Below are 19,895 nucleotides of genomic sequence, written 5' to 3'. Positions count from 1 at the left end.
TAAAATAAAGTTGTCCTGTTTACTGGTCTTTTATAAGCTGATTTTGTTTGTTAACAACAACAAAAATGATGCAACTGGCTCCTACAAAATAGCTGAGGTTTTATTTGAACAAAATCTGTTTGGAAATGTTAAGCTGGTTACACAGAACTAATATGCCTCAAGGTGGTCATTCTCTCTGGATTAAAGCTGTGGAACAATTGCGGCTCCTGTTACAAGGAAAATTACAATGAACTATTATGAAAAGGAACAAAAATCTCTGTTCCCAGAGGGGGACTGACAAGCTGAAAGTCCCCCTCTACAAACCAACACAAAAGCCTGATTGCTTCAGATTGTTTGTTTATGTAAATGCAAAGGGTGACATTAATTCTGTAAGTGGGACTGCTGAGCACCAAAGGAGGTGGTGATTGGCTGAATGGACTTTGGGCAAATCTGACAAATCCTGTTGCATTTATTCTAAACTCTGGCTGGACACTGTTTGCAAATAAACCCAGTTATTACATACCAGAGTGAATAATCTGTATTTTTAGAGAAATAGTTGGAACTATAGGACTTGAAGGCAAAGAAGGCCTCATACCAAGGATCTGTTTACTCAGTTTCCCCAAAGCTCTCTGCAGATTGAACTCCAGTGTACATCATGGCAGATGTTTCCGCAACGTTTGGTGGGGCCGAGTGTAATGGGGATAGCCCCCTGGAACATGATCAACAACCCATCACTAATCTCAGTGATGGTGTGACTGATGTGGATTCCAGAGATGAGTGCAGTCGTGAAGATTTACCCACCAAAGGAAACCAAGAAGAAGGAGGAAAATCACAAGGCAGTATGCAGCTCAGCTTGCCCAGGGCTGAGGACTTCCTGAAAGGTACTGTGTTCTCCTTTCTCTGCACTTTGCTTGCTTTGATTTATGAACCCACTGGACATTTATCTGTTATCCTTTTTTCTTTTTTGGATGAACTGTTAATGACAAGAATAAACAGGATATTCAAGAAACGTAGCACCTTATTCTGCTAGGGCTGCTTCTCATAAGCACTAAACCTTTGGCTCTGGTAAATCCAGCCTTGTCTTTTTGGGAGCTGTGAGATCCAAGATCCTTTTTTCATTAGAAGAAAGCAGAAAAACAGTAACCACATTTGTGGGATGATGGGAAGAATTATTAAATCTTGATTAAGTTATTTTTAAATTTTAACTTATTTTTATTAGGAGCATTCCCATTATTATTTGTAAAAAGAATTCAGAATCTCTTGCATATACCTGAAGATGTCTGAATTCGCAGTTCTATACCCCTTATAAATATTAAGGGATGATAATCAATAAATATATTACTCAGTAAATAAACTAAATAAAGGAATCAGAATTCAAGTAGTAATTTTTAGTAATCATAATTAAAATAAAGAAATCTATTTGGAGTCTAAATTGACACATTTTTAACCTTGAACTACATATATTTTAAATGTTACAATACTTGTATTTGTTTCCCCAGAAAATCCAGAAGAGAACCTCTTTATTGTTCATAAGGTTATCACAGATCTTTCTCTTCAAGAAGCAAGTGCTGATGAAATGACGTTCAGAGGAGGTAACAGGAACTACAGTTTTCTACACAGAAACTGCTTGTGTATGATGACGGTTTTTGCATGGAATGTTGTGTCAGTGTGGGTATTGGAAAAGCAGTGCAGGCAATGGTTTCAAAACCTCAAAAGCTGCTTTAGGAAGAGAAGAGAATCTTGACTTCTCTGCTGCTTCCCACCTCAGAAAGCATCCCAGATGGCTCAAGATTAAAACGGAATGAGTTGGTATAGCAGATTGGCATACCAATATGATATCTGTGTTTTATTAAATTAGCCCATTAAATCCACCTTTCTTTTTTGACTTGGTGTCTCCAAATCTGTGTCAGGCACCTCACTAACTGTAAATGTTTTCAAAGCAGGTTCATCCTGAAAGTCTACCACTGGCACACAGTTTAGAATAATTCTGTAAAATGATTTACTCTGTAGGAAAATTATAGTCTCCTGATGTAAGTAAAAAAAAAAAAATTAACTATTTTTTAAAGCTCCCAGAATGATAAAGTGGATTTTAGTTGTGTTCTTTAATGAAATGGAAGAATAAAAAAGACATTGAGGTGACTATATTAAATTTCAAAGGAAATCAGTAGACTAAGACAAAAAGTCCTGTAGACATTTCTTCTAAAAAGATAGTATCTCCATGTAGTTTCCAAATAAAGGGTAGGATAAAAATCTATTAATTAATTATGCACTTCCCCTTCTGCAGCTTAAATGTGGTATCTCAAAATTAGAGTCAGCCTGTTAGATCTAACCAATTTAGCTTACTTAGGACCCAAAGACAAAGACATTAAAGAGATAATTGGTTGAAATATTAGAACATTGCATAAAGTAGTAGATATTACGGAGAACAGTAAGGCGACTGAAACTTCCTTGAATTTGCTCCATTTGCCTACTTAACGCTGTGCCCTGACCAATGCAGGCAGAGTTACTTAAGGGAAAATTGAGCAGGCAGTAACCACTCTCAACTTACTACATTCCCAGGGATAGTTTTTAGACATAAGTCCCCATGAAATGAACCAAATAACTTTCTGCCCTAATCTTTCTCCTTTCAATGTAATGAAGCTTCTGAGGCAGGGATCACAGTCTTTATTTAGAGCCTTTTTAAAATTTCTTATCTAGAGTCCCACTCTAGATGATAGGTTTCTATGAGCTCTAGTTTTGATCGAACAGAGAATGAAAGCAGTCTCTATTTTAAAGTTAGATGGTCTTACCAGCAAATTTGTCTATGAATGAATGCTTTCGTGCCTGATGGAGCATGTGCTTTGCCTTCATGATAGAAGCACAGATTTTGATGTATTTTATTTTCACAATGGCAAAACAGCTATAAAATCTGCAAGGAGAATGCTCCTGGACTGAAAAATATAAAGCTGCTAAAAATGTGAAGAAAAGCTATGATTTAAATTCAAGAATTCAAGAAGTAATTTCATTCATGACAATCCCATGCCTGAGTTATGAATATGAGAAAAAAATATCAGTTTCTTTTGTTCTTGTGGAAAAACAAAAGAGCTTAATATTATATATAATATTCTAATGTGTATTTATGTGTATTTATGTAACGTTGACTAGATATCAATGAATTTACAGCAGCTAGAGATAACTAGTGAGATAACACACCTTCACTGCTATCTCTCTGTAAATTTAAAATCTGATTTCTAGCTGAACTGGTGGTGCACACCTATAACCTCAGCATTTGGGAGGCTGATGCAGGAGGATTATAGAAAGTTCCAGGACAACCTAACTGCATAATAAGTCCCTGTCTCAAAAAGCCAAAAAATTTTTTCTACATCAATAAAAGAAAACAAAAAATAGAACTAAAAATCTTGCATGAAAATGGAATTGCATACACATCTTTCAGGAATAGAAAATTCTGCAGTGTTAGGACAAAGGCTTGTGCAGTTGAAAGGAAATAGGAAACTCAAGTCTGGCAAGGATCCATTTTTGGATTATGCACACTGCAGTCTGGGGCTTCTCACAGAAGCCTTTTACAGCGGAAAGCTCAAAGAACTGCCTTTCCACCCTTACCTGCTCAATGAACACTAGCCAAGGTGTACTGATATGAGCTAGATGTGTGAAAAATGTTGAAGGCAGTATATTAAGACTTTCTAGAAGTTATTACATGGCACTAAATCATTGTGTCAATTAGTTGTCATTGGTAATATGACTAAAACAACAGGCTAGTCTAGCATTAAGATATGATCTCAATGGGATTTCTAAATCTGGGCTTTCTAGAAATTGGTGGGAGATCTCAAACATTCTAAGTGTGTGATGAAAGGCATGTGCCTCGGTGGCCAGCACATGAGTCCTGATTGTCTCTGGGCTCCACTCTTTCTTTTATAAATGTAAGACGTCCAGTTTGCTCCGGAGTTGGACCAGATGTGGGCTGTCACTGTTTTCTAATTTTCCTTGAAAGGTATGTCTGTATCTGTGTGTGATGCTAAGATTCTTAAGTATGTCTCAGGGAATTACAATCTCACCAAGTAAGGTAGCCCTCAACAATAGAGTTCCATAGTCAAATGAATTTGGGTTGCTGACTTCCCTAAGATTTACACTATTTGTTAGCACTTTAAAGGTTTGGATAAATTTTAAAGCAGCTGCCAACCAATACAAGTGTGAAGCATGCTTAATTGTGTAGAACATTTTAGTAGCTTAGAATCGTATACCATAAGACAACAGTAGAGAAATGATTGTTCATGAAAATGACTTAGAGAATAATAATGGCAGTTAAGTATTTTGAAACCTCTGCACATATCAACTACCATTTGATTTTGTTACAGGGCATCAGTGGGAGAAGATTCCTTTGAGCGGCACTGGTAACCAGGGGATAAGGAGACCTGCTGAGAGGATTACTGAGCAACCAGTAGAGGAGGCAGACGAAGAGAGTAAGAGCAGAGCTCACTCGACAACAGAAACTGAATGGTTGGGATTTCAGAGATCTAGCCAAGTTGTTGTATTGCATTCTAAACAGGAGGAGGCAGAGGAAGAGGTTTGGGATGAAGAAACTAATGATGATGATAATTGTAACGATGATGAAGATGAAGTCCGAGTGATAGAATTTAAGAAAAAGCACGAAGAGGGCCCTCGATTCAAAGAAGGTAATGTAAATGAGGACTCTCCACTAAGCAGCCCCGGTTCACAACCTGTGACACCTGATGAGCTGTCAACGTTAGGAAAGAAGGGTGATATCTCTAGAAATGCTTATTCAAGGTATAATACAATATCTTACCGGAAAATCAGGAAGGGAAACACCAAGCAAAGAATTGATGAATTTGAGTCTATGATGCATTTATAAACCACCAGGAACTGACAACTTCTCCCTGCTAAAACAAAAGCTAATTGTATCCTGAAATGAATTTTTCCATATCTTACCGAGTTTTCCCTTGGAAGATGTGCAAACTTGCATTTTTTTTCACTGTACAATAATGTGGAAATAACCTTAGACAGAGTTCAGTCTGGCCACTGCAAATCAAAAAACTTTAGATTAATTCTTAGGCTTTGGCTTTTTAAAAATTTCACTAATATCCCATTAGAGTAATAAGCATGAAAAAGACAGCCCCACTGGGAAATCTGGTACAATGTGTCTTAAAAAGCAGTACTCAAATGAAAGATGCGGCCATGTGAAACGACTCCTATTTTTCTGTCTTTCTTCCTGCATATTGCAGGAATGAAAAACCTGGCATAAAATCTCTGTTACTTTTATACATGGGTTTATACACTCTGTTAATAAACTTCCAAAACTCTGCGCCTTTCATATTATCATCAAAAAACATTCTCAAGGGTTTTTGTTGGCATCCACTGAGTGGAAATTCTATCGGTCTCCTTCCTAGGTGTCACCATTCATTGAATTTTCTCACTAGCAGGGCTGCCAGTCAGAACTCTGCAAATGTTCGCTTTATGCTTTTAAAATGAATGAAGCTCATTGTGAGGTCAACACAGGGAGGGGCTGGAGGATTGGTGGGCACCAGATGAGAGGGTTATATTGGTTAGTTTATTTCTTTGGCTGGAGACAAAATCTTGTCTAGCACAATTAAATTATCAAAAAATACAAATGACAGTTTTAAGAACAATTTTAAGAAAATGTCATTCTCTATCACTGCCCTTTTTCTTATTAACATTAGCTCAGAATAATTTTCTTTCCTTAGCAATCTGAGACAATACTAGTCATAAGTGTGCTAGTTACTATGAAAATGAAAATAATTATCTTAGAATACTTTCAAAGTAGGGTATAAGCATGTATTTTTAGTGAGAAAATTGATACTTGTGGGCATATATAATTTGCTGGACCTCGGCCCACATCAAGAAGCTTAAAATTGTACTTGCAGAGCGTCACAAGAACCAACATGTCAAATAATGTATTGAATATTTATGAAAAGAATCTATATTTATATTCTTAGATAGTTTGTTCCACAACTTTTCATTTCATTCTTCCATATATATCACCCCGAACTTTCTGTTACCACAGATAAAAATATTTTTTGGCTCTGCAAATAAGAAGACAATTCCTTATTGTCTGAATGTAATACAGTCTTCATTGTACTATTCAGTCCTTTGTTTGTTTCTTTTTCATCTTGCAAAAAACGTCCTTCTTAGGTTATTGCTTATTTATGTGTAATAAATCCTACACATACAAGTATGTGGCAACTTCTTTTGATTCTTCCTGGTCATAGAATATATTTCCATAGTATCATGTACCAGTATTTAGTGTTTACAAGACTCAATTTTGAAATTCAGGATTAACATACTCCTTTTGTTCTTTTAGATAGTTTACAACCTGATCATGTAAAAAGTGTTACCCTTTAGTATAGGGTAAAGTAATGTCTTTTACTAAGGGTAAGGGCTTACCCTTAAACCATAGACCTTGAAGATTTCATTTGATAGAATGTGAATTTTTAGAATACAGTGAGGGGAAATCAAGTTTTTATTGATAAAGTTAGATAAGAGATTGATTCACTAAGATAATTCTGTTTAATTTAGATCTTCTGAATCTAACTGGACAACCTATTTTCTGGCTTAGTGATGATTCCTATAATTTTCTACTTAACATCAAAGAACAGTATTGTGTTATCCATCAGATAGCAGGATCACAGTATTAACTCACCTTAAGACAGCCTGTGTTTTAAATTAGTCCAATAGAAAGTGTGAGTCCTGTAAAGCCTGAGTAAAACAAGTGGACTCTGACTGTGATTTGGCAAACTGATTGGCTTTTCTGGGAGTCCAATGTATACAATGTACAATAATTTCATTTTTTTAAAGCTGTGTCCTCTCACTAGGCAATTAACCAATAAAGAAATGTTTATCAACAGTTGGGTGTTGTGTTACATGTCTATAATCTCAGAAATTGGGAGGCTGAGGCAGGAAAATTGTCAGAAGTTCCAGGTCAGTCTGCGCTACATAGTAAGTTCAAGCCTAGCCTGGACCGCATAGCAAGACCCTGTCTCAAAATAAAAAGTATACTGTTTTGTCAACAAAAACTATTTTGGGATATGGCCAGTTTGTAAATGCTTCACTTTTCACATCCATTCATTTCATGGATGAAGTGATGTAATTACATAAGAGCACCCACACTGTTCTTTGACATTGCTGAGCATTGTCATAACTTGCATCATACACCAAGGTCACTGTGTTAAAGAACTTGGTGATGTTCGTATGTCTGAGCTTTTATACCTAGGGAGACAAAAGTCTCCATCAGATTGCATGAGGGTATATTTAACATATGAAACTCATGAGAAATAACTGAGAACAAAAATTACTAATTATATGTGAAGATTTTCTAAGATTTTGTGATTCAAGCTTCAGCGTGGTCAGGACTCTGGTACATGATAAGAAAGGAAATTGATACATTGTGTGAATGTTGATATTTATTACATGATTTTTATTTTTTTGTTGCCAGATGAACCAGAATTAATAACTCTGCTTGTAAATATGAAATTTACATTTCATAAAATGCTGCATTTGAAGGCACAGGATTTACCAGAACCTCTCTCTCTCATACACACACACACACACACACACACACACACCCGCTAAGATCATTAATAAATACCTCTTCAAAAAATAAAGAGAACATCCTATTCCAAATAATTTGCATTATTTATTGCAGAAGGGTCATAAAAGGATTATATATGAAATTACAAAAAGAGTTTCTAGTTGGTGAATATTTAATGCACACAAAAAATTTCTATTACTGTGAAAGAAACTGAGATATTGTTTTAGATGCACATTCCTACCAATAACCTGAAGAGGACATGTTTATCTTTTAATCATCCAAGGCATACATTTCAACAATGATGACACTTTTATTGTAATTGTTTCTGCATATTTTTGTGGGGTAGCATTTTTAGCAAATTTACAAATGGAGAACAGACATTTACGTTTTTCACAGTGGTAGGTAAAACATTTTAAATAAGCAATAATAGACAAATAATGGAAAAAGATGAAACACTAGCATATAATAAAGAAGAAATATGTTTTGGCCATATGAGAAAGGCAACCACTTCTCTTAAAGCTTGAACTTTCATTGCTCTATAAAAACAAAAGGGCTATAAAAAGTAACGTCAAACGTTATTTTGCCAATATTAAAATATCAGGCCATAACATAACATCATAAATATAAAGACCAAATATGTACAAGCTCATGAAGAACAGCAAATAACTGGACCATACAAGCAACTCAAACAATGACCCAAGAAGTAAAGGAGGCAGAAATCACCCAGATACAAGATTAAAATAAACCAGTCCTATCTAGTCACTAACTGCTACCTCAGAAGAATTTTAAGAATGAATTTAGAAAGTAATTGGATTTTTCTAGAAATTTCAAATTATAAGTTTGACTTCTTTATATTAATGTCAGTTGATCAGAGGCAAAAAGGTGGATACTTAAAAATGCTCAGAGGAACTGGAAAATCTCTCTCCTCTATCGTTTTGAACTTCTTCTCCCAGTAGCAAATGTTTTCAGTTAAACAACAAAATTACCCACTGGATCTTTGATTTCCCTTGTTTTTAAGCCCACTTCCTTCCTGCAGCAGTGAATATATATAAAATTAAGGCTAAAGTTGTCTGGAGAAGCACAAACATTATCCTAATCCTAAATGGAAGAATAAACCTAGTGATAATTTAGAATCTGACTACTCCTTTAAACTTGTAGAACAGTATCCAAGGTAAAAGTGCTGAAGGAAGATATTGACAAAACTGTACATTTACAAGAAAGCTAAAAGTACTTGTGAACTTTTTAATATTGCCTTTATGTTGCATGTAGAAACTCTTGGTTCCTTCAAAGCATCATGTGCATACATACATACACAAATATAACATCCATTTTTACAAAAATTGATATTTTCAAATAATCAAAGTTCAAAATCTTTATTCATGTTAGCAAAATTTTTTATTTCAACACCTACTGTAAAGGCTTTATTCATACATATATTTATAGTGAATATCTTGAGGCAAATGTCTATCAGTTCATAATAAAATAGAAATATTTTATTATATGAATACCTTTGCTTTCAAAGAAATTATTTTTTACTTATTTTATGGCAATCTTCCTTATGAAGAGCTTGGCATATTCAAAGTTTCCCAGTGTGCTGGAAAATGAGAATTTTCACTTGTTTTTACAAAGCAAAGGCTCAGGTAAACTTGCAAAGAGATCCTAATTGAAATAGTAATGGTTAATTGATCCATAAGCTTGAAAACAGATGCATTAAATCCTCTTTGTGTGGTGTTGTTTTTAATCTTTTTCTTTCTCTTGGACATGAGTACTGCAAATGCTTGAAACACCATCCTTTTGGCATTGCTGAGAAATAAAATATTGTGTATGGCTCATTCAAATTTGTTGATGGAGTACTTGTTAAAAGAATAAATATTTTATACAGTAGCTTTTGTTTTTGTTTTTTTTTTCTTACTTGAAAACAATTTGGCTTGCAGTAATTTCTGAATAACCTATACAGTGGTTGTTGCAAAAGTATTATAGTGACAATTGACACAAGTCATGGTTTTGAATTTTAAACCATTGAAAGTCATGGTTTGACATTTTAAATTGAAGGATTCTTCAATTTTTAAATTTTTCATTTGTGTTCAAATGGAACAATGTCTCAGCTTTGTTTAAAGACAGGGTGAAGAAGGAGCTGGTATTATTCACAGAGAAAGCCACACTCCGTGTTTATTTCTGTTTCTCATATGTGGTAGTAAAAATGGAAAATAACCAGTCAAGGGTATAGAACCTGTCATGACACGTAGAGTCACCAGTCACACATACGCCTCCACACAAATTGCTTAACTGCGATCCCGCTTCCATTTCCTATCTGTTCAACAGTGAAGACAGGCAAAAAATGATTTGAGTTCAATTCGTCACAATATCTGCAATGTCAACAGTCTACAATCAAAAGGGAATTTTAACTGGGCCCTCCTGCACTGATGGCTCTAATTAGTTATATGGGGTAGAGAATGAATATTCCTGGGCAACCAAGTTAGGATGGTAACTGAGTTTTGTCTCTTTATACCTCAGTGCAGTGGAGACTCCTTCTTATCTGGGTTAAGGGGGGAAGGAGACTGCACCAGCCTGGCCCACTCAGTGGGATGAAGCCCATCTAGTGCCTAGGACACAGTTATTACTCAGCGATGATCAGCTCCTCTCTTTTTTACCTTCACCTCTTGTAATTTCCTTATCTGTGTAGAAGATATTGAGACCTTCAGTGGAAGGATTCTTTCTTGTGTGCTGAACATGAAACAAATTAGAAATGTTTGAACAAAAAAAATAAGATACTCTCTAGTATGATTCAACCCCATTCTCTTCACAAGAGATTCTTACAAATCATTTCCAGCTGTTTTTGAAATCAGGACCAACTGGGAACACTGAATTCTTGTGTGGACCCAGTATAGCCTCCTAGGCAGCGCTGTAATGGTTTTGTGTCTAAGAGTATGTGTCCAGATCAGTGTGGTGAAGCTAATGATGCCTTGTGATTGTGGCACATGTTTCCTGTTAGTGACAGGTCATTGAATGTCAGCAAGCAGAACTGGGCAAATTTGATGGTTTTACCAACAGCAGCTGTGTGATCCTACAGGCGAGCTGAGTAGGAACTCTGGGGAACTGGTGAAGAGAAAACACAGTTGTGCAAACTGAAAGGCACAGAAGCACCGACATGGTTTGGTAAGCTACTTTTCTATAATCATGTAAGTTTTAATATTATCTAGTGTTCAAGTTAAGATGTGCAGACATTTTCTCCTAGTAAAGACAATCATCTAAGCCAAACCCAAGAATACAGCCTCCTCTTTGAAGAAATCAGGGCTGATTAGGACCCTCATGCAGCCCATTTTGAGAGTTTGTCATGAAAAGATCTTGAAGAGCTATAGTAGTACTTATAGGTCTATTCTAGTCTTCTAAAAACAGAAACAAAATGTAGAGGACAATCCTGTTTTCTTTTAGGTAGCAGGTTTGACAATTAGTCAGTATTCTCAAGGGGAGGCCCACACAGGTTCCTAACTGGTGATTAGCTCTTTGAAATCTTAGAGTAATTAAGCACAGATATGACAAAAGGATTTAAAAATTTTCCTCCAGCACAAATAATGTAATATTCCAAAACAATCCTTTGTGCTGGTGACAATATACCATCAATTAGAGCTTTATATAATAAGGTAAAATCAGGAAGGTAAAATCAGGAAGAACATATGTTAGGCAGACAGAAGTTTCTTTTGAGAAACATATTCAGCTTTTGCTGGCTGGTACACCTCAAGGATATTCAAAATATGAACCATCTTCTTCTAAACAGGATTGATTTTCTTTGTGAAAGCTGATTTTTGGAGAAGACAGAAGTTTGATAGGCTGGAGGAGGGCCTTTCAAATTTTTCAGTTATATGAAGAATTATATAAGGCAACCGGCATGGTCAGTAATTCAGTGAGTCTCTCGGCAACAGACTTGTCCCTCCCCCACCTCCAAATGGCTGTTTTGAAACGAATTGTATCATTTTCTAGTTGTTCTTTTATCTCATCTGCAATTGTAAATTATCTGAATAAAACATTTTGAATATGGCACAAATGTTCAAAAATGTTCCCCTTCCCACTCTTAGTTAATAGCTCTGTTTTTGTGTAATTAGTTGGAAGTTAAAAATTAAGTATTAAACAGGAAAAACAACTAAAAATGCCCAGTTTTAGCATCATCTCAAGTGAACAAAGATTTAAGGAAAAAAATAGTAGCCTGATTCACATGGGCGTGCCATGGGGACCCAGCCCCAGTGAAGAGGTTTAGATATCTCTTTCTAAGAATGGCTGTGGAACTGATTTGTTTAGGCCAAAGGGCCTAAACAAAGCTGTAGAATGAACCTTTTCTCCAGATACTGATCCTATCACTAATTGGCCTGTAATTTTTAGACATGTAATTTATCTTAAGGTATCAATTTTCTTAACAAAATGACTGTAAGGCCATCCTAAGATATTTTCCTAGTATGCTTACTAAGTATTGGTATAGGTATATGTAAGATGACAGCTAATTTATAGCAAGGAAATAGCTTGCTTTCCTGCATTAGGTTCATATTTAGGGCTTTTTTTTTTTCCCTCTTAGAAGTATCAAGTCCCCATTCTTCGTAGGCCAAGTCCAGGACAATGTTTTGCTTAGCTCTCTTTCTAATAGTTGTTTATTTCACTTCCTTTCTCTTTCTCTTTCATTATGCTTTTTTAATTTATACTTTGCAATCTTTTAGGGGCCATTTTTAGCATACTTCAACCCAGGGAAGTAGTAATTTACTACTTTCATGTAAAAAACGGAACATTTTTCAGTGTGCTGTTTCCACTGTACTTGTTTGGAGTCTTTCACATGGTTCTACACTACAGTGTGTTCAATAATTAACAGCATTTTTGGGGATGGCAGTGTGTTGCAAGCCTCTTTTTTTAACTACCCACGTAAATCTCAGAAATTATAGGTCATTAATTTTTTAAGGTATAGAATGTCTATCTATGATTAAGTGAATATTTAAAGGTCTCTTATTTCTCACTTAAAATTGTCTCCATTGACTCAGGCCAAAATAAAAACAAATTACATGGTAATATAGGTCAAAATTATCTATCATTTGCTATTAGCCAGTGTTATCAGTAATTGACCAATACTATTTCACACTGTTCAATAAACACGTATTAGTCTGGAGGGGTTTCAACAGGGTGCTAGCTTTATGCATCTGTCTAAGATCTCAAAGCTATAAGACTTCTAGAGGTTTCTGTGAGATGAAAAATTAGACAATAAAGGACAGGTTCTCATTGCTTATTCCTTCATTTGTAAGCCAAATAATAACAAATGTAGTTATTACAAAGCACTACCATCATGGGTATCGTTGTTTCCAAACATCTGTCTTCATTTTCAGTTACCTGTGAGATTCCTGGAAGAAACTTGTAGGATGAATTCCAGAACAGGGAAGGAAGTAGGTGATCCCAAAGACCACCCAGGGTAAAAAAGGACTCTAGTTCAATGGGGGATTATATCCCTGAGTAATCTTTTGCTATTCCAAAAATTATGACTTTTAAAGACCTTCCATTCAAATGCTATTTGAATTGAAAATATAAATGACACTGAGAAATACAGTCACCAAGTTCTCTGTTACTTTCACAGTATCCAAAGAGTTTTCTAGATAAAAACATTGGCTCCTCTTCAGTCTTCATAGTATTTTTCAAATTTCCACTTTTGATGTAGTTTCATTGAGTCACAAGCAGCTACTTTCAGAGTCTTCTGAGAAAAATTTCCTTCCAAGCACAACAACTGATGTGAGTTTTCAAAAACGATGTGATTGACCTAGAGAAAAAGAGGATACAGGCATGAATCTCCACATGGAATTAACAATGGAGATATAAAAAAAAAGTACCCCCTCTGAAAGACGAGCAATCATTATTTTATTCCTTAAGAATTCTCTTGAACTAAACTGATAACAAATGCAGGATTTTGAAAGTATTAAGTTTGTCTTGTCTCAAACTAAGTTTTCATACTTCTCTAAGCTATCAGACTTAATCTTTCAGGAATCAAAAGATGAATTTTCTAATAGCATAGCTAGTAACTATGTTATTTAAATGAAAATTTCCAAATGGTATCTAATATATTTGATGAATGAGGACTACTTCATTGGGTGGTAGGAGAGAAAAATAACACATGCTATGATAGAAAGTATTAAGTTCATTTTTTACAGTGTACTTTTATATGACAGAATGCTAGAAGTGATATGTTTTATTTATGTTCTCTTTATCATAATTTTGGTAGTACATATTTTGATGTCCCAAAGTCAGGTTAATTAAAAAAAAAAGGCATTTCAAATGACGCTGTTATTGCTTACTATTTATTGAACATCCTGGACACGGTAGGTAACGTGCTTAGAATTTTCTGTTAAAAAAAATAACTCAGGAAAACTGAGTGAAATTTGAGAATGAACACAGTGGGAGAGGAAAGTTCTAGTAAATATTGAGGACTGGGCTCTGGACCAATATTTCCGGATCCAGTTGGATCTTTTGATTTGTGTGATAGACTCTCCTCATGATAGTTTTCAGGCCAACAATGTGACATCATGGAACACAAAGTTGGTGAGTAATTACACAGTCCACTCTTCCATGAAACCAGACAGTCAGGTCTCCTATCAGAGCTGGACCCTACATTCTGCAGAGTGGACAGGTCCTTGGAGCCTACAGGGGATGAGAAAAAGTTCTCTTGTATGGAAAGAGGGCAGAATGAAAAACTAGAACCATCCTCAAAGCCATGGCTTAGAGTAAGCATGAAGTTTCTTGATTTTTTCCTTAAGTCTTCCCTACAGGGTTTTAATGACAATTTCAGCTTACGGGTCTTAAGCAGCATTATTGAATGGATGAAGCAAGTGACTTTTAGAAACAAAGAAAGTCATGGCTGACAATACAGCCATGGCATGGGATGACTTCTTTTTAAAATCATTCTTTTGAAATGCATTTTAAAAATAAAAAATGGACTTGATAATTTACTGAAAAAATCTGTTTATCTTTCTGAGTGAACTTTTAGACTGCCTCTGTTATCACAAACCCATTTAAATCTTCTGAGTGAGGCAACTAACAGTGAAGATTTTTATATTCTATTTGATGAAAAGGTAAATTGCTAGTAAAGAAGAGGTAAATAATTTTGCTTACCAGGTCTGGATGGAAGACTGAGGTTAATATATGCAGCCATTTGAGCCCTGAGTTTCTGTTATCACAAGTACTCAGCTTTAGGGCTCCTTTGTCAGGGACGGGGGCTAAACACCACTCTTCATGTTTAATAAGTCTTAACCAGGTATAATTAAATTGCTGACTCTGTAGAGGAAATGAATAAAGCAAAGATCATTTCAGGCAGCAAACATGGAGACCTTGCCAAATATTTTTGTTAGCAATAGTTAGAAATATAGTGGCTTTGGTTTATTGTGTATTTATTTATTTATCGAAGGACTGGAGATTGAGCCCAGAGATTTCTCACTGAGCTGCATCCTCAGTCCCCCTTAAATATGTTTTTAAAATTTTTCTCAAGGTCACACTAAGTCAGGTAAGTTGTCCAGGCTGGGCTCAAACTTGTCATCCTGCCAAGGAGCTGAGATGACAGGTGGGTACCACCAAGCGGGGCTAATAATGATTTATATTCAATTGCTTGGGCTACCACTTTCAATAGTGATAAGATGGACATTTTGTTTATTCAGTATAACCTTATTTTTCTCATTTTTAAGTTGAATAACAAAATTATCTTATTGGATTGAAGGGATGCCCATCAAATATTGAGCAAACAGGGAGGCTCAATGCAAGTTTGTTACAGTAACAAAAGTGCTTACTGTATTTTACAAGTAGTATGTATCTGCATATGATGCTGTTTCAGGTATTTTGAATTCCAGACAACTCTGACACTGAAGTATTGAAATTTTCAAACCATCCCTAAGTTTCTGAGTCATGGTTAGTCTCAGGGAGATCAGTCACAGTCTTAAATTTCTTTGGTGGACATTATTATGCCTTCTTCGTTCTGACTGTCTAGACAATTGGACCCTTGGCTTTGTTCCACTGTAGGACACATTAAAATCTTTCTCTTCTGACAGGGCAAGGAATCATGAGGCTGCAGCCATGTTAGTATCCCTGAATTTATAGGAGCTGCTCTTGGAGAAGTCTAGTTTTAAAGAATTGACAGTGTCTAAAATAAACTTCGATTCAGGTAATGGAACCAGGTTTTCGATCCTTAAAAATATTCTCTACAGTTATTTGCGAGCTAGTATTTTCTACCTACTCCATTTATTGTAAAACTACTAAAATAAGCTAGATGTTACCTTGAAAATGAACATCACCAGTGGTTTAAAATTAAGGAGACTGTCTTCAGGAAGGGTAAGGGTAGTGTTTGACGCTTAAATCTAAGGGCTTTATTTCCTTTCAACTTTTTTGGTTGAATACCATTCTCATGGGTTTGCTATCAATTCATGTTTGTGCCCAAACCATGTTAACTTCCTTGATGTTCCCGTCCTTTTTGTTACTTAAGTGATCCACAACAGATAGAAGCTAAAAATGAGCATTTACATAGTGGGAGCTGAGCCTGGTAAAGACAGTGGCTACATAATTCTTGTCTCGGTCTCCTTTCCTCCCCTATACACACTCAGTGGTTACCAAGAGCAGAAGCTGGGTTTTCAGAAAAAATACTGTTTTATCAGGCACAGTAAATCCCTATTATGATGAATCTTCAAAAAATACATTATTTAATTTTTGCATGCAATTTAGGTTAACTGTGGTGTTGTTTTATAATTTATGATTTTATTTCACTTTGAATTGTTAATAAGCAAGTTATTTCTATCAACTGACTTTCTGGGGGGATACTTTTCACTTCTTTGTCTCTGCTCTTCCCTAATTAATAAAGAATTCCCAAGGGTTCAAGTTTATAATCCAGCAACAAAAGTCTCTATTTTTCTAGTTGCCGTTTTTTTTTTTTTTTTTTTTAATTACACGGTGCAGGAGTATGTTTGAAAATATAAGAAATATTTCTGAGTCAAAGCACCAAAACTTAGTAAGCCTCAGCTATCAATGGAAAGTAATTTTTCTACCAAAGAGTAATCTTTAGTTTTGAGGGATCTGATTGCTGTTCACAAAGCAATGTTCCTAGGAGACGTATTTGGCACCCAAACCAGAAGCTATCCCGCAGAGGCAGTGCTGTTAGGGAACGTATGTTGGAGAGGGAGCTGTGAACACTCAGCTCACCTGCGGCACAGCAGGAGGAGCCCTGTTCTGTTTTCCAGGACCCCACTTTCTCTCCTAGCAGTTCTGTTCTGGGTCTGTGGGAGTTTTGCTGTAGGATTTTCCATCATGGGTCATGGGTTATGTGACTTCTGTGACTCCTTGAAGATGTATGAAGGACCGAATCAGAGAACACATTGCTTCCTTAGAATGATTACTTAAAAATACGTTCTCTCTCTTTTTTCTCTATCATCTATTTTTTCTTTTTGGTACCAGGGATTGAACTCATGACCTCGGGTTTGCTATCATCTATTTTTGTATGCCACCAATTTATTTTACAATCTTTTCTTTTTAATTGTGTTGCAGTGGCATTGACAGAGCACTAAGCCTGAGGTATTGTTCTACAAATTTCTTAGGTGATACCTAACTCTGGTCTTAGCCCTGGAGGTAAGCACTGTCATTACTTCCATTTCCCTAAAGGCTGAAGAATTTTCAAAATTGACACCGTTTTGCAAATGATACCTGCTGGGCCCAGTGGAGGATTTTGGTACCGACACTTGGCCTCTTTCAGTTGCTGTCACTGTATTTCTTGATCCACTCACACACTAGCCTCATGGTTATACTGGAGTTTAGAGGATAGACATGGGTTTCCACTCAGTGGATATAAATTTCTTAAGCAGTCAACAAACATGACAAAGGCTGCACCTATCAGCCCCGAGGTAAAACATTCCAAGCGTACCTTACTGCTTGCATCACACTCTTCCAGAATGACTGTGGTGTTTTCCACGGAAATACATTTACTCAGTGCCACATTAACAAGCTAGGAAGCAGAACGTAAAACATGAATTAAGAAAAATAAAACATTTTAAAGTAGTATAAAACACTCAGACACGTTTAGAACACAGTCCATAAAGCTATAATAAGTTTAAAAGATTGCTAATAACAGCATTCCTTAGCACAATATGATTATATTGGTTGCTAGCTCTAACAGAGACATAATGTAATCTTGCTAAAGTACAGCTTCAATCTGTCAATTTAGGCCTGTGATTCAGCCATGGAGCCAGAAAATGGAGCTTTTAATTAACCCTTGCTTGAATGCAGAATGGAAACTGAGCGAAAGGTAGCTTGGAAAGTAGTTATTTTCTTGTCTCAGATTTATCTGATGCATGTATTAAAAGTCAATGCACACACTTTCAATTTCATCAAGCCACTGTGTTCCTTGGCTGACCCCTCCAAGCTATCTGCCTAGGCACTGAATCATAGATAAATTGAGTCCTTCAAAGAACAGCAGATTCCAGCCGATTCCCTGTCAGAATCTTTCTAATGATTCAAGAGAGTTACAATTCATTACAGGAAAGTCACGAAAGCTAATATTGAGCCAAGTGGAAAGGCACTTTCTGGCAGGCCCCCAGGTTTTTAATGGATTCACAGGGTCAGATATGGAGGTAGCTTTCTATCAGTCACCGTTTAATGCAGAAAAATGTTGATTCCCTCACCCCTCTTTGACATCCTGAGCTGAGCTAACAAGGTGGTAGGTTAATAATGCAAATTTAGGCTTTTCAGGCTTCTAGCAGAGCTACACAGAGCTGAATCTATGCCATATGAGCCAGGAACCTCCAGATCTGGGGGCTTGAAGGTCTCTGTTGCTCAGACATTATATTTGCCCTTTTCTGTTTTATGGTGCATAACAAAGCTATCATTCTAAGAGACTGCATCAAAGTAAGCTGTGTAGCTCATAGAGTTGCCAAATTCCAGAACAAGGCAGCCAGTGTGTGGATCCTACTTTTACATGCATAGCTTAGCTCAGGAGAAGTAAGGAGCAACATCAGGCACCCAAACATGCAGGAAAAATTGAACTAGGAAAAATTGCAAGCTTGGTAAGAGAGACATGTCTCCTTATTAGAATGGGTGAAAAACTTGGATATAGATGAGCCAGAGTTGGAATTGTCACCTTTCACAGAAAGGTGGACCCTCAGTGGGATGATGTCCTATGGATAACAATTTACCCATTATCCCAGGAATCTAGGTTCTTCTTAGGAATTGGAAGTGATGTTTATCTGTTTTTGAGAAGATATTTTTATCACTTTCATTGGATAGGAACCTTCCTAAACTTTCAAGGTACAGAAACGAACATTAAAGATAGTTGCTGGTTCAGAGGAACAGAATCACCATCAAAAATCCTCAGAGAAACTTCTATTCACAATTTAAAATGACACCTACAAGAGCATTAGTAAATGTGAGCAGTTACAATGCAAAGAAGAATCTAATCACACTAACTTCAGAGAGGAGGGTGAACGGAAGTGGGTGAAGCTAGAACATTCCTGGAGTTTAAAAAAGAGAAATTATTCTGATTGTTCTCTGGATCTTTGCAGGAACAAGTATCAGCTCGTTTGTTTTTGGATAAAGCAGAAGATCTTCTGTCTTTCAGGAAACCCGAAATGGGTCCCACACAGCAGATCAGGTTGTCATCCCCAGCGTGCTCCGTGCCTTCAGGTACGATGTTCAGCTAGGGTGTAGCGTTTCCCAAACCTGCTTCACTACGGAACCCTAGCAGAGCAACCCACGTTCAGAGCAGTGTGCGGGAAGCCCTAGTTCAACTCACTGCTCAGTGTTTACTTTATGCAGTTTCTTTCCCAAGCCCGGAAAGGAATTGGGAAAAAACGAAAACTGTTCTGTTCCTATATCCCTCTCCTTCACTTCATCCGAAAACCTTTTTACTTACTAGCAAAAATTATTTCTTGTCTTAGATAGATGGTAAAGAACTGTTATTCTTCATTTCACTATGAATAGCTTTAAATCATTTTCTTTTTAAAAATAATTATTTCCATAATTTTATTGTAAGCCATTTCAACCATCCCACAACTTTTAAAATCAGGCAGTACACACATTTTCAATTTTTCTATATTAAATTATTTCATTTTCCAACTCTGGATGCAGAAATTCCCCACAGTTTATTATACAATTGTTAAATTTTAGGCTAACAATTACATTGTTAGCTAACAATGTAATTCCATGAAAAATGCATTATTAGTGAATTTATTTATTAGTGTCAATTATATTTGATTTAATAAGTAATTGTTCTTATTTTTTTAAAGAACTTTCCCTGGATATAAACTCTTCAGTAGATAGACTGGAAGACAGGAAAACATGGAATATGAAACAGAAAGATGTGGGGCTTCTTTTC

At 36.1% G+C, this 19,895-nt stretch overlaps 2 protein-coding genes across 3 annotated transcripts in view; one reads left to right on the top strand and one right to left on the bottom strand.

The window, feature by feature from the left end:
* Positions 1-402: 402 nt before the first annotated feature.
* Positions 403-6,856, top strand: Ermn (ermin). Of its 2 annotated transcripts, XM_063259118.1 has the most exons (3): positions 410-860; positions 1,479-1,571; positions 4,332-6,856. In XM_063259118.1, exons 1-3 carry the CDS (start codon positions 635-637, stop codon positions 4,844-4,846), a joined length of 834 nt encoding a protein of 277 aa, XP_063115188.1. In that variant the 5' UTR covers positions 410-634; the 3' UTR covers positions 4,847-6,856. The 2 variants fall into 2 exon arrangements, with proteins under 2 accessions (XP_063115189.1, XP_063115188.1); XM_063259119.1 differs by lacking the exon at positions 1,479-1,571 and having other exon boundaries at positions 403-860.
* A 769-nt stretch (positions 6,857-7,625) lies between these two features.
* Positions 7,626-19,895, bottom strand: part of Galnt5 (polypeptide N-acetylgalactosaminyltransferase 5) — a 50,515-nt gene continuing 38,245 nt past the window's right edge. The window contains exons 8-10 of the mRNA XM_003478576.3: positions 17,451-17,531; positions 14,669-14,830; positions 7,626-13,322 (exon numbers count right to left, since the gene is read on the bottom strand). Of these exons, the coding sequence (XP_003478624.2) occupies positions 13,182-13,322; positions 14,669-14,830; positions 17,451-17,531 (384 nt within the window). The 3' untranslated portion in view covers positions 7,626-13,181. The remainder of the gene's footprint in view (positions 13,323-14,668; positions 14,831-17,450; positions 17,532-19,895) is intronic.

The sequence above is a fragment of the Cavia porcellus genome, unplaced genomic scaffold, assembly GCF_034190915.1.
Source record: "Cavia porcellus strain 051 isolate PalLab524CR breed Dunkin Hartley unplaced genomic scaffold, mCavPor4.1 scaffold_12, whole genome shotgun sequence".
In the NCBI taxonomy this organism is placed as follows: Eukaryota; Metazoa; Chordata; class Mammalia; order Rodentia; family Caviidae; genus Cavia; species Cavia porcellus.
The sequence above is the reverse complement of the archived record's forward strand: the minus strand, read 5'-3'. Positions and strand labels throughout refer to the sequence as shown.

Coding starts and splice junctions, on each gene's coding strand:
- Ermn (XM_063259118.1), top strand. CDS start 635: ATGGCAGATGTTTCCGCAACGTTTGGTGGGGCCGAGTGTAATGGGGAT. Junction 861..1,478: donor GGCTGAGGACTTCCTGAAAG/GTACTGTGTTCT, acceptor TTGTTTCCCCAG/AAAATCCAGAAGAGAACCTC. Junction 1,572..4,331: donor TGAAATGACGTTCAGAGGAG/GTAACAGGAACT, acceptor ATTTTGTTACAG/GGCATCAGTGGGAGAAGATT.